General features: G+C 42.8%; 1 protein-coding gene and 1 long non-coding RNA gene across 3 annotated transcripts in view; one reads left to right on the top strand and one right to left on the bottom strand.

Annotated features, from left to right (window-relative positions):
- BRF1 (BRF1 general transcription factor IIIB subunit) overlaps positions 1–12,080 on the top strand; it is a 201,110-nt gene that overhangs the window by 25,699 nt on the left and 163,331 nt on the right. For both annotated transcript variants that reach the window (XR_014510193.1, XM_083436620.1), the window contains exon 3: positions 10,407–10,580. Coding sequence is in view for 1 of the 2 variants with exons in the window: in XM_083436620.1 (XP_083292746.1) it covers positions 10,407–10,580 (174 nt within the window). In the remaining variant the exon portion in view is untranslated. The remainder of the gene's footprint in view (positions 1–10,406; positions 10,581–12,080) is intronic.
- LOC310677960 overlaps positions 1–12,080 on the bottom strand; it is a 288,527-nt gene that overhangs the window by 158,496 nt on the left and 117,951 nt on the right. The gene's annotated exons all lie outside the window — the stretch shown is intronic.

Raw genomic sequence — 12,080 nt, 5'->3', positions numbered from 1 at the left:
GCCCCCGGCCTCTTAAGCGAGATGGGCGCACAACCCTAGAGTCGGACACGACTGGCCCGTACGGGCAGGGGTACCTTTACCTTTTACCTTTACCTCTGTCGCCACTTAGCTACTCCTTTGCGCTGTATCATTATGTGAAGCTGATGGCTCACAGAATCGTAGAGTTGGAAGGGACCCCAAGGGTCATCTAGTCCAACTCTGTCTCCAGGCAAACCCACGGATTGTCAGGGGGAGTCTGACAGTTATCCCAATCCTTCCCCACTGTGCCCACAAGCAGTGACTAGGTACGCCTGCTTGTGGTAGTCGGGGTGCAGTGACGGCCAGCCTTCCCCACATACTCACTTAACCAGCAGTAGCGTTGTAATGGGCCATCCTGGAAGGGGAACATCCTTGCTCATCAGTCGGCTTACCTGTCTGTGCTGTTGTAATGGATTTGTCCAAGCATCAGTAGAGGGGGAAGTGGCTGTGGGGTGGGGTGTTGCAGGGTAAAAAAGCAGGCCAGGGGAGGGTTGAGCTCTGTTTTCTAGCCTCTTCTGAATCTGCTTTGCCTAAAAGCAGCATCCATTAGGAATTTTATTATATGTGTTTGCAAGTAGCATGTAGTTCATCTTTTAAGAGCGAATGGTTTCAGTCATTGCAATCCTTGTTCTTGAAGCTGGAAGCTGACTTGGAACAGTTTGAGGGTTATTCAGGAGGTCCTTTTGTTCTGAGGTGCATGATCTTCTTTTGCAGCTTAACACATTTTTATTATTAAGAATTTTTATTTTCTCTGAAAATTTCCAGTCTTGGAAATCTTTTGTGCTAGAACAAAGGGAAGAAAAAGGCATGATGGGGGCTGCCTTTTAAAGGGAAATTAACCAGTGCAGAATACAACAAAGCTGTGGGCTAATTATAGTCAAATCAGTTGAATTTTTTTGTTTTTTGTTTTTCTAAGAAGCTGCACTGCACTCGTGAGGCTTATGAATCTTTTCCACAAACCAAAATAAGCGAGGAACAGGGAAAGGCTATATAGCTACATCATTCAGATTCTTATTAACACAAAATGCACTGTGTGTAGTTGGTGATCGTTGCATGAAAACAACAGGAATTTAAGGAAACGCAAGCTCTGGGCATTGTGGTTTATCATAAGCATTGAGCATCTCCTTTGCCTGGTTTGCACAACATTATGCCAAGGTACCACTCATTGAGACCGTGTGAATGTACGGCAGAGATGCTCACAGCTGCCCTGATCATCCCCAGTCCTTTTTACTGCTGTGCTAAGCCAAGGGCCTTGTGCTTAAATTGTCTCCTATTAGCCATGAGCTGTAGCCCCCGTTGATGATCAGTTAGGAGACAGCTTACCCAGGAGTCCTGGTTTGGACAACATGTGAAGCCAAACCTTGGCCTTACAGGGAGGGTGCCACTGCCACTGCGTGGAGATTTTTGGGCACCAGGTTGGTGACTACAGTTTAAAATCCTCTGCCTTAGTCCATAGTTAATCCCATTTCCATTTCCACTGTGGGTGTTTCTCCTTCTTGAATATTGGGACAAGTGAATTGTTGGAAGAGCAAACTATGCCCTTTTAAAATGTGGAGGTTTTTTTGGGGGGGGGTGTTATTGGGTTGGTGTTGTTATTTTGATTATGGATTTTGTGGTTTTATATTTTGATCTTATTCTGTAAACTGCCCTGAGACCTGCGGGTATAGGGTGGTATATAATTTCAATAACCTACAACAACTACAGTCAAGCAATGTAGTTGAGATCATAGAGTTGTAGAATTGTAGTATTGGAAGGGACCCTGAGGGTCATCTAGTCCAACCCCTGGCGAATAGATATTCCATTGTGGTGACTGTAACCTAGATTTAAGCTTATATATCTGAGTTTCTAATACTGGAAGGTTGGTAATACTTTTGGAAATGAGAAAGCTAATTGTCTAATTGAGTCACCATGGAATCTCTTTTTAGATCAAATTTTGTTTTAGTCAAATGTAATGCAGACAATGTTTTCAAGAAGCTTTAGCTTCTGCAGTCTTCAGTAGGACAGTATTTTTAAGAACATAAGAAGAGCCCTGCTGGATCAGGCCAAAGGCCCATCTGGTCCACATGCTTATGCAACGGCACTCTGCCCACTTGTGATTTACCAGCAACTGGTATTGAGAAGCATACCGCCTCTGTCTGCGGAGGCAGGACTATTGTTTTTAATAGCTTTCTTTTTTATCTTGTATTTCTATTTGTGTATTTTCCAATGATATAAATAAGTGCTTTCCTAAGAGCACTGCCAAGCTCTGGTTTAAGTCAGAGTCATTGAAATAAACCTCTGGGAAATTTGGGGAGACCAAAGGCTGAGATTCTGATGGAAAGGCCGGCAAATGGTCTGTAAAATGATCTTGGGCCCAGAGGAGTCACAATGCTCCTGATTTCCTAACTATGGTTAAAAGACTGCGATTGTCCAGAGCAATTCCCCACTCCTTTTACTTTTATTCTTTGCTTTGTTAACTTCGCTCTTGCGTTGATATGAGCACTGATGAAAACCATAGTTAACACAAAAGACAGTTCCTGCAAAGATCAAGGACTGAAACTTCAGTTTAGGGCCGGGGAACTGTGACTGTCCATATGTTGTTCCAACTTCCACCATCAAGGTCAGTGGTCAGGGAAGTTGGGAATTATAGTACAGTAACACCTGGAGGGGCACAGGTCTGCAATAACTGCTGCAGTTAAAAACGTGAAGGGCGTAATTGCTGTGGAGGTGAGGTGAAGTTGTGTGCTCCCGGTTTGCAAACCATGATTCTCAGTGGGCCTGATTTACTCTTTGATATGATAAGCCATTTTAGGCGAAGACTGCATGATTCTTAAAGAGGTGGCTTTGGTTCCTTGGTTCCTTCGTGTGCCACCGCGCCCATCTTGCAAAGCCATTCAAAAAACTTAAATTAATCTTAAAATTAGTGGGAACGAGGATAATGTGGAGCCCCAATAGTCTGTTTTTGCTTGTGGCAAGATAGAGCACTCAGATTATGAGATTATTAGATAATCTGGTGCTGTTCATTTGGGGAATGCACCCTACAGTTTAAGAAACCACAAGCTAAGTGGATGGTGCTGATGTGGTGGGAAGATCTGTAAAAACTTTTGGGACAGCAGTACTTAATTAAAACAACAACAACAACATATATATTCATGCATTCATATGTAGCAGTATTTCAAATGCCATCATCCATGCTTCCCATTATAAACCTCTTTCTCTCATCCATTCCTGAACCAGGGTATCTCTATAGTGGAGACAAACTGTCTACAGCTGTATATGATGATAGTGTTGTTGCACTTAACCCAACCCCCCCCCCCCGCACAATCTTTAGCCAGATTTACCTAGCGAGAGACTTGACTATTGTGAATAAACACTGCTCTTTGCAGATGTTTCTACTTCAGTAGTAGTGGATAAATGATCTTTGAAGGCATAGAATGTTGCTCACTAGTAGGACTTTGTATAAGGTATGTCCTATGGGGCACCATTTTCAGATTTTGATATACGATGAATAAGTGTCTGCTCTGAAGTGTGACTCCAAACAGGACCAATTAGAATGCTCCTCCAAGCAAGGCTCTAGATCAGAAGATGACTGAAGCAAAAGACCATGGCTTGGGGGCTGTGAAAAGTAATTCAGTGCCCTGATGAATAACTTATGTCTTGAAGGAAGGATCAGACAATTCCTCGGCTCGGGAGCAATGCCTATCTTGATGCATAAGATGGATGTGCTGTTGGCATGGTGTTTCAGAAGTTGGCATAATTCTAGTATATCCTAGTAGAAAAATCCTCACAAATATGTAAAGAAACCAAAGCAAACCTGATACGGTAAAATATATTGTATGCCTTTTTGGAGATACAGTGGTGCCCCGCAAGACGAATGCCTCGCAAGACGGAAAACCCGCTAGATTAAAGGGTTTTCCATTTTGGAGGTGCTTCGCAGGACGAATTTCTCTATGGGCTTGCTTCGCAAGACGAAAATGTCTTGCGATTCCTGGGGTTTTTTTCCCGCTCCCCACCCCCTTTTTCTAAGGCACTAAGCTGCTAATAGCCTTTTAGCAGCTAATCCGCTAATCCCTTAAGCCTTTAATAGCCGCTAATAGCCGCTAAACCGCTAATAGCGCTAATCCGCTAATCCGCTAATGGGCTTGCTTCGCAAGACGAAAAAACCGCTAGACGAAGAGACTCATGGAACGGATTCTTTTCGTCTTGTGAGGCACCACTGTATGTTGGAATTCTGAGACTTTGACTCACATGCCACCACCTTGCAGTGTTTCCTGCTGCAACTTTTATTTATTTAAGACATTTTTAATACTGTTTAATTATTCACATTTCTAAGTGGTATGCATAAACACAGTTTACAGAAAGGGGGACAGTAAAACCATGAAAATTGACTATAAGACGCCTTCTGGAACAAGAAATTCTTTTGTCATGTGCCTGAAGTTCAGCAAGGAGGGTGTCTGTCTAATTTCCTTTGGAATGGAATTCCACAGGCTTGGGTCCACTACACTGAATGCAGGGTTTCTAGTAGTTACGGGTTGTGCATCTGAGCCAACGGAGCTGTGTATTTTTCTGCTGGGACAGAGCTCTTATTCCAGCCAATCCATATGTATTTTGGTTGCAGCAAGTGGAGGGAAAACGGGGCTCACTCTCATACTTGTCTTCCATCCTAGATTGGCATGCCAAACATTTTAAAATTACAATGTTTTGCGCGTTGCCTTAGATATACCTGTGGAAGGCGATTGATCACCACCATCATTATTAATAACAATCTTATTAACTGTGAGCATTATCTTCTATGGTTGAATTGCTTCCTGAACTGTGGATGGTCCCAATTTTTTTGTTCACAGCAGTTCCCCAACCCCCAAATTACACCTAGCCTTGGTTTGCAGTCAAGGTATGTGGTTTCCATTGACATTATTCCTCCTCTCCTGCCCCAGTGATAGCCTGAACTTCAGAGACACTTGGAAGGCAGTGAGAAAGAAGCCACATTTTATCTGAGTGTCTCTGTAGTAAACTGTCAGGTCAGGGATGGACCCCCGCCCTTCTCCTGAGCCTGAAGGGAACTTGTCCCTGGTGTTAGAATCATAGAATCATAGAGTTGGAAGAGACCACAAGGGCCATCGAGTCCAACCCCCTGCCAAGCAGGAAACACCATCAGAGCACTCCTGACATATGGTTGTCAAGCCTCTGCTTAAAGACCTCCGAAGAAGGAGACTCCACCACACTCCCTGGCAGTAAATTCCACTGTCGAACAGCTCTTACTGTCAGGAAGTTCTTCCTAATGTTTAGGTGGAATCTTCTTTCTTGTAGTTTGGATCCATTGCTCCGTGTCCGCTTCTCTGGAGCAGCAGAAAACAACCTTTCTCCCTCCTCTATGTGACATCCTTTTATATATTTGAACATGGCTATCATATCACCCCTTAACCTTCTCTTCTCCAGGCTGTAATGAGCTTCAGAGGCATGTGGAATCAGTGAGATTTCTCATTTTATCTGACTGTCCCAGGCCCAGCTCAGAAGCTTTCCTTCGACTTTTCCTCTTCCCTCAGGAAGGTTGCGGGTTGCAGTGCATCCTCTCAGGAAACTCTCCATGGTAGGTTATAATAGGTACTAGAAGTTAGCCACTGGTCCAGGGTTACCCAGTGAGGTTTATAGCAGAGTTCGGATTTGAACGGATGCCTCCCTGGCCAAAGTTCATTACTCTACCCACTTGCTCTCAGTGAACAGCTGGACATGCTATGTACCCCAGTGCTCGATACTAGCAGAAGCCCTGACCTTTTGTTTGGAAGTTACTGAGGTGCAATATATAAAGCGCTTTTCATGGCCCCCGAGGACAGGATTTTCTCAAAAGTCTGTGTTGGCTTTTCTAGGCTTACTGACTCTCACCTTAATTGGGCTGTTTCTCTGCCCTGGTCTCCAGTCGGAGGGGGGGGGGAATACACTTGATCTTTTGCTGTCAGTGCTGTCACTCCTTAAAGCTGTAATTCCCCGTTATGATTGCTGCTTAGTTTCCACACCCTTCAATGCGTAGTGGTTGACAGATTGAAGCTCTCTGGGCCTGCAGGGAATACAGCTTTATTAACCACTTGAGAGAGAGCTCATTGGAGTGAAGAGGATGATCCGGAGGCTCTAATCTAGGCGTCCTGTTGATGAAGCCTTGCAGTCTTGCTGAATTGTCTGTTGTGCTGATGTATTGAGGTGTCATCACACCGTCACAGTGCAAACCTAGTTGCGTGTTTCAGATTCCTACGAAACACTGAACTTGAAGCACTGCTGGTCTGAACTCGGCACTCGGTAGCTAATAGCATGTTTCTATTAATTCATTTCACAGCTTCTCATTATATGAGGCAGGCCTGAACTGGTCCTTCAGCAAGTTAAAATTATCTCCCCTTTTGATTATTAATGCAAGTGTTCTTTCGTGGTGGTGAAGGTGAAATCAGGGTTTGGGATTCTACAGATGGCCAGGCCACCTGGATCTTCTCTAGGGCCTGCTTAGTTGGTGTGCCATGAGCCAGGATTGCAAAACTATTTCAGTTTTCTGGAAACCGGTTCCACATTTTTATCACCTGCCCTGCTTGGACAGCAGCTAAAAAAGACAAGCTAAAATGAGGAACGTGTAAAGGAGTCCAAACTCTGCCAAAACAAATGTAAACGGAGACAGTTGTAAGTGAAAGTTGAATAAGGAACGTCGGGCTGAATCACTAAAACAATAAACAATTACTTCTAATACAGCAAAAGCAGAAAATAGGGAGCAAATTGGGACATTAGATGAAAAAGATGTGAAAAGATGACATACCATATTTTTCCATGTATAAGACGTGGGTATCCCTCCTAAAAAATAATGTCCAAAATTTGGGGGCATCCCCACTTTCTTAAATCGGAGTCCTCAAAAATAGGGGGCATCTCATACATAGGGGCATCTTATAGACTGAAAAATACGGTATTTGTATAAACAAAATCACTTTGCCGTCATTGGGAAATGGTTACTGGTGACATAATGTGCTTGAACTTTCAATGTATGCCACGCTATATTTTACTCACTCACTCGCCCGCCCACCCACCCATACCCCTAGTCCAAAGGGCTGCCACACAGTGTACAGTCTACAAAATTAAAATTGCACTGTTTTGCTTGTAGACCCAGACAGAAGAAAGCAGTGTTTCATTATACTCCAGTGCTAAATTACGGTATTTCTTATTCCCCTGAGCATAGGGAAAAAGAAGGGTTTACTAAGCATTACAAAACTGGTATTGAGAAAGTACTTCTGTTTAGGAATTAGCACGCAGCCTGGTGGGCATAATGTAGTAATCATAGTATGTATTTCTGCTGTTGGTGCATGTAGCGTATGCACACTGGGAAGCTCCAGCTCATTGCAGCTGCCTGCCATATCTGTATGTAGCAAAATACATGGAATCATAGAACTGCACATGTATGTGATCACATTAGTATTTGCATGCTGGTTGCATGCCAGTTCCAGCTTCACATTGCTTTTCATCTCGCAATTTCATAACATTTGAAGCAGCCACAAGAGAATCAGCTGCACTGTGCCCTGCAGGAGCAACTTCTCTTGGTGTATGTGTGTGTGGGGTTAAGATCAGAGTACGGATTATGTTTGTTAAAGAGGCTTAGGAATTAAAAATAATGGTGGGTGCACTATGCTCCTTTGTAGGGAAATTAAAAACATAGTTGCTGATTAACCTGCACATCCCATTTTAATTATAGCCAGGCACAGCCTGTTCAGGATAGTTAATTTATGTGGGTTAGAGACCAGCGCAGCGCTGGCACATCTGCAAGCAATTTAATTTAATTTAATTAGCAAAATGGTGCTAGATTGGGCATTTGGCAATTGGGGTTTGGGATTGGCAGCACTATGGGCATTGCTCATGTTGGAAGACAGCACTAACAAAGTCTAGTTTCTCGCAGTTCAGAAATGATGCACGTACAGACAAGCATACAGAGAGAGACACCAGGTGGTTCTGTGAAAGCTTGGTTGGCTTTAATCAAAACGATTCATTGTGGGAAAAGTCCCATGAATAATTCCCCATGTTTCTGGCACCAGCTTTGATCTGATTCGGAGTACACAAGGCACTTTTTAGATTACATATTAAAATTATATATGTGAGCGTTGTTGGCAACAGCTTATCAGCTTGGATTGGAAGAGCAAGATCTTGAGCATCCTGTGTTGACCAAATTATATTTAGTACAGTTCAGGAATCGAGATATGTCTTTCTCCACATTTCTAGTCAGTCTCATCAAGTGCAGTTTGTAATTCCCAGGGCAAAGCTCACTTCCCCTGTTTATATCTGGTATAATACAGGCCAGGATTGGGTTTCTTCAAACAAATTTGGTAGGCAATGCAGACGACAGAGAAAGCCTAGTGAATGTATTATGGGAAAAGTTGAATTTATAGATTAATGTATCCAGGGAAGGGATGCAGCATACTGGTAGATCTTACTTTTAGATTTAAAAGGTTCCAGCTTCAATCCCTGGCATCTTCTGGTAAGGGATGGAAAGGATCTGTGACTGAAATCCTGGAGAGATCCTGCGAGACAGGCCAGGCATAGGGAACATGTTCCTGGATTTCAACTCCCATAAGCCCAGGCAGCATGGGCAATGGTCAGGGATGATGGGAGTTGGAGTCCTATAATATTTAGAGTGCCTCTGTTTCCCAACCCCAGTCCCTGGTATAAAGGATCAGTGGTGTAAAGCAGATTTCTGAGCCCTTATGAACATAGCTTTTAGATCATATAAAATATTATAGGTTGTGGTGGAAGATTTGTTATCTTGGCCCATTGGACACAGGACCCATATGGAAGGTTGTGTTATGAACCGACCCTATAAGAGCTTATCTGTCATATGCTGGCTACTCTCTCAGCCTGGTGTCATAGCTGCTTTGATAGGAAGTCCGGAAGAAGAAGCGCAAAGTAATGCACATGGACACAGTGTTTTCATTTCCCCGACAAGTCTGGTGTTGTCATCATGTGCTTAGTTTAAACTGTTGAACAAGCCACATGGCAAACTTCTCTCCCTGCATGGAAATGTTATTTGTTTCTAATATCCCCATGAAACTTTAATGTTCTGCATGTTTCCTGTAACAACACATGGCAGAAACATTTTTCTTACATATTGAACCTATGCTCCACTCATTGGCCGGTCAATAAATACTATACTTACTTTACCCTGTTCTTCTATAACTACTCTCCTTCAATTTGGGCTTGTGCTCTTGCCACAGTTTCCTGCAGCTGAAGTGTTTATTAGCATGATGTGCCTGTGCTATGCTTTCCACAACTGTATCACCAGCTGTGTCATATCCTCTTATGAGTCATCTAGAGGGCTTCAAACAAAGCAATAAGGTGCATCCGTCTTCTTGAAGCCACAACTTAATCTTTGTAATCTGGCAGCTGAGCTCTCCTCAAATGTGATTTGCAGGAAGTGCTTCCACAGCCGTGGCAATCTTAGAGGGCACATCTCTTTCTACGGCCAGATTTCCTCAGTTGTGGTTTTGCCTTGTTTGTGGTCAGGGGACCTGCGTGAGCAAGAGTGTGCTTTGCCAGGTTTTTGGTGAACTGAAAACTTCTACTTTTCTTTCAAACTAACGTGGAATGTCTTCTGTTTGCAATTTTGAGACATCCACCCTTACACTGTTCGCTCTCTTCTTAACAAACCTTTGGCTTATCTGTTTGAAGCCATGGGTGGTGGTGGAATCACACAATCTGGTTTTGCTTTTTTGGGAGCAGTGGGGAAATAGACAATTGGGGGGGGGGACTGAAATGCAGGCTTATTTATCATCCAACCTAAACTTATTTGATTTCTCTAACAGCTTAAAATCTATCATTTACAGTAGCACATATTTGGCACATATATATGAATTTTATGCTATGGACGTCTACTCAGAAGTAAAATCCATTCTTTTTAGTGTAGCTTAACCTTGGGCAAGTGCCTAGGACTGCAGCATCAAAAAATGAATACTGTACTGTAGTTTTATACAAGCAAAATTGTGAATATACCCACTATTGGAAAGAAAGAAAGAATGAATGAATGTGCTACAAATTGTTGTACCCTATTCTATCTAAGTGGATATATATTAGTTTGTGGGGTTTTTTGTGATCTGCGGGCAGCATTGCAGAAATTCATAATTGATTCGGGTGTTGTATATATTTAACACTGTACATAGTTTTAAGTAAAAATCTTTATACTACCCATATTGAGTGAACACAACCCCTTCTTGGGTGCAAATAATATAGTATCTGAGAAAGAGAGAGGACCTAGTGGCTTTAAAAGTTTTAACTTCTTATTTTATAACAAAACAACATCCTACCCCAAAGTATAGAGCAACCAAGTTGACTTCAATTCATAGTGTAAGTATGCTTTGCAAATGGTGTATCATTATTATTATTATTATGTTTTCTCTTGAAAGGAAAACGGCAGATCCATCATTTGGGGAACCAGCTGCAACTGAATCAGCATTGCCTTGATACAGCCTTCAATTTTTTCAAGATGGCCGTGAGCAAGCACTTAACCCGAGGGAGGAAGATGACCCATGTGATCGCTGCTTGCCTCTACCTGGTGTGCAGAACAGAAGGCACCCCACGTATCCTTTCACTGCCGCTTGAATATTTTTTGGGGCATTCCTTGGGCCGTTTGAGCGCTTAACTCTTCTGTGCTCATTCAAATATATGTCCATTTTTGTACATTTTAATCTTGTCACTCATCGAAGAAAACGTCAGGAAAACATTTTGTCTTGAAAAAAAGTCAATGGTGAAATTGGTAGGAATTGTCCGATTTAATCTATAGTTGAATATGGTGCCCTAGCTTGTAGGGGAGGGGCATGAACGGCCCCCCCCCCGCCCCTTCGCATTAGATCAGGCCACAATGTGATTATTCCACGTTTCAGGTTAGCTCACTGATTCTATGCACTGAGTGGGTTTTTTTTAAAAAAATAAACAATTAATTGTGCCTATTTACTAGCTGTGTATGCCCTAAATCTCTTGATGCATGTGCTTTTTAAGGGTGATTGTCTCATGTCAAAATATAACGGCAACAAATTATATTTGCAACAATACAGTGTGCAGGTAACTTTCATCTTAAGCAAGGGTTTGATTTGGGAGGTTCACTCGTAAATGCAAAATTGCATATAGCCAGGAACTTCAGGAACTGTCGTCCCCCCTTGCGAGATGGAGGACAGTGTCCCAGAGCCCTCTCCTCTTCTTCCCAAAGCCTGGTAAGCAAAGAGAACCCACTGGGTGTGGGTGGGTGGGGGGTGGACAGTAAATAAATGGAGAGCAGGATCTCTCCATTTATTTATTTCACCCACCCATGCAAAACTGTGATGATGTAAATAAAAGCAGCGTAAGATGCATTTCATTTTGATTAAAGCCAAAAAAGCAGGCCTTTGAATCTTCCCACTCTGCTGAGCAGGCAAACTGTCTTTCACATTTTGAACCCATTTCCACCTTAACTTCATGATCCTGGTGTTCTTTTCTGGTGTACCATTTTCTTGGGAATGTTTAATTTTTTTCACATTAGTGATGTTTGTTATTTTCGGCTTCCTGCTTGTGGAATGAACAAACAAACAAACAGTGATCTGGGGTTCATACCACATGACAAGCGCAATGTGCAAACAAACCCAGTATATTGGATTCCTTCTGCTCCTTAGAATTTCAGGTCCACATTGATAGAAGGAAATACTTCCTCAGGCGGACCAGGAATGAGCATGTGCCTCCTTCAACAGGGCTGTGCTACTTCTGTCCTTTGTTAGCCTGTTAGAATATTAGGCAGTTTCCCTTACTATCTAGGTAATATGTTGTGTAAACCTTAGACTTTAAGACTTAGCTCAAGGGTGGTGAACCTTTTCAGCCCTTCTTGGACCACGTTTGACAGGTGGGACATCACAATGGTGTCATGACTTGGCTTACCCATGGCACTTTGAAAAGTATGTGAAGTCAGGTGTGGGGCAGACTGGGCTGAAACAGCCTTGTGGGCCAAATGGAGTGGTCTGTCAGGTCTAATGAAGCCCACAGGTCAGAGGTTCCTTGCCTTAGAGGGGGTAGCAGAGCGCAGTGTTTGGGATAAGAATGAAAAAGAACAAAAA

The sequence above is a fragment of the Podarcis tiliguerta genome (genome assembly GCF_965153285.1).
Source record: "Podarcis tiliguerta genome assembly, chromosome: 1".
Lineage (NCBI taxonomy): Eukaryota > Metazoa > Chordata > Lepidosauria > Squamata > Lacertidae > Podarcis > Podarcis tiliguerta.
This window is presented reverse-complemented; position numbering and strand designations above follow the sequence as displayed.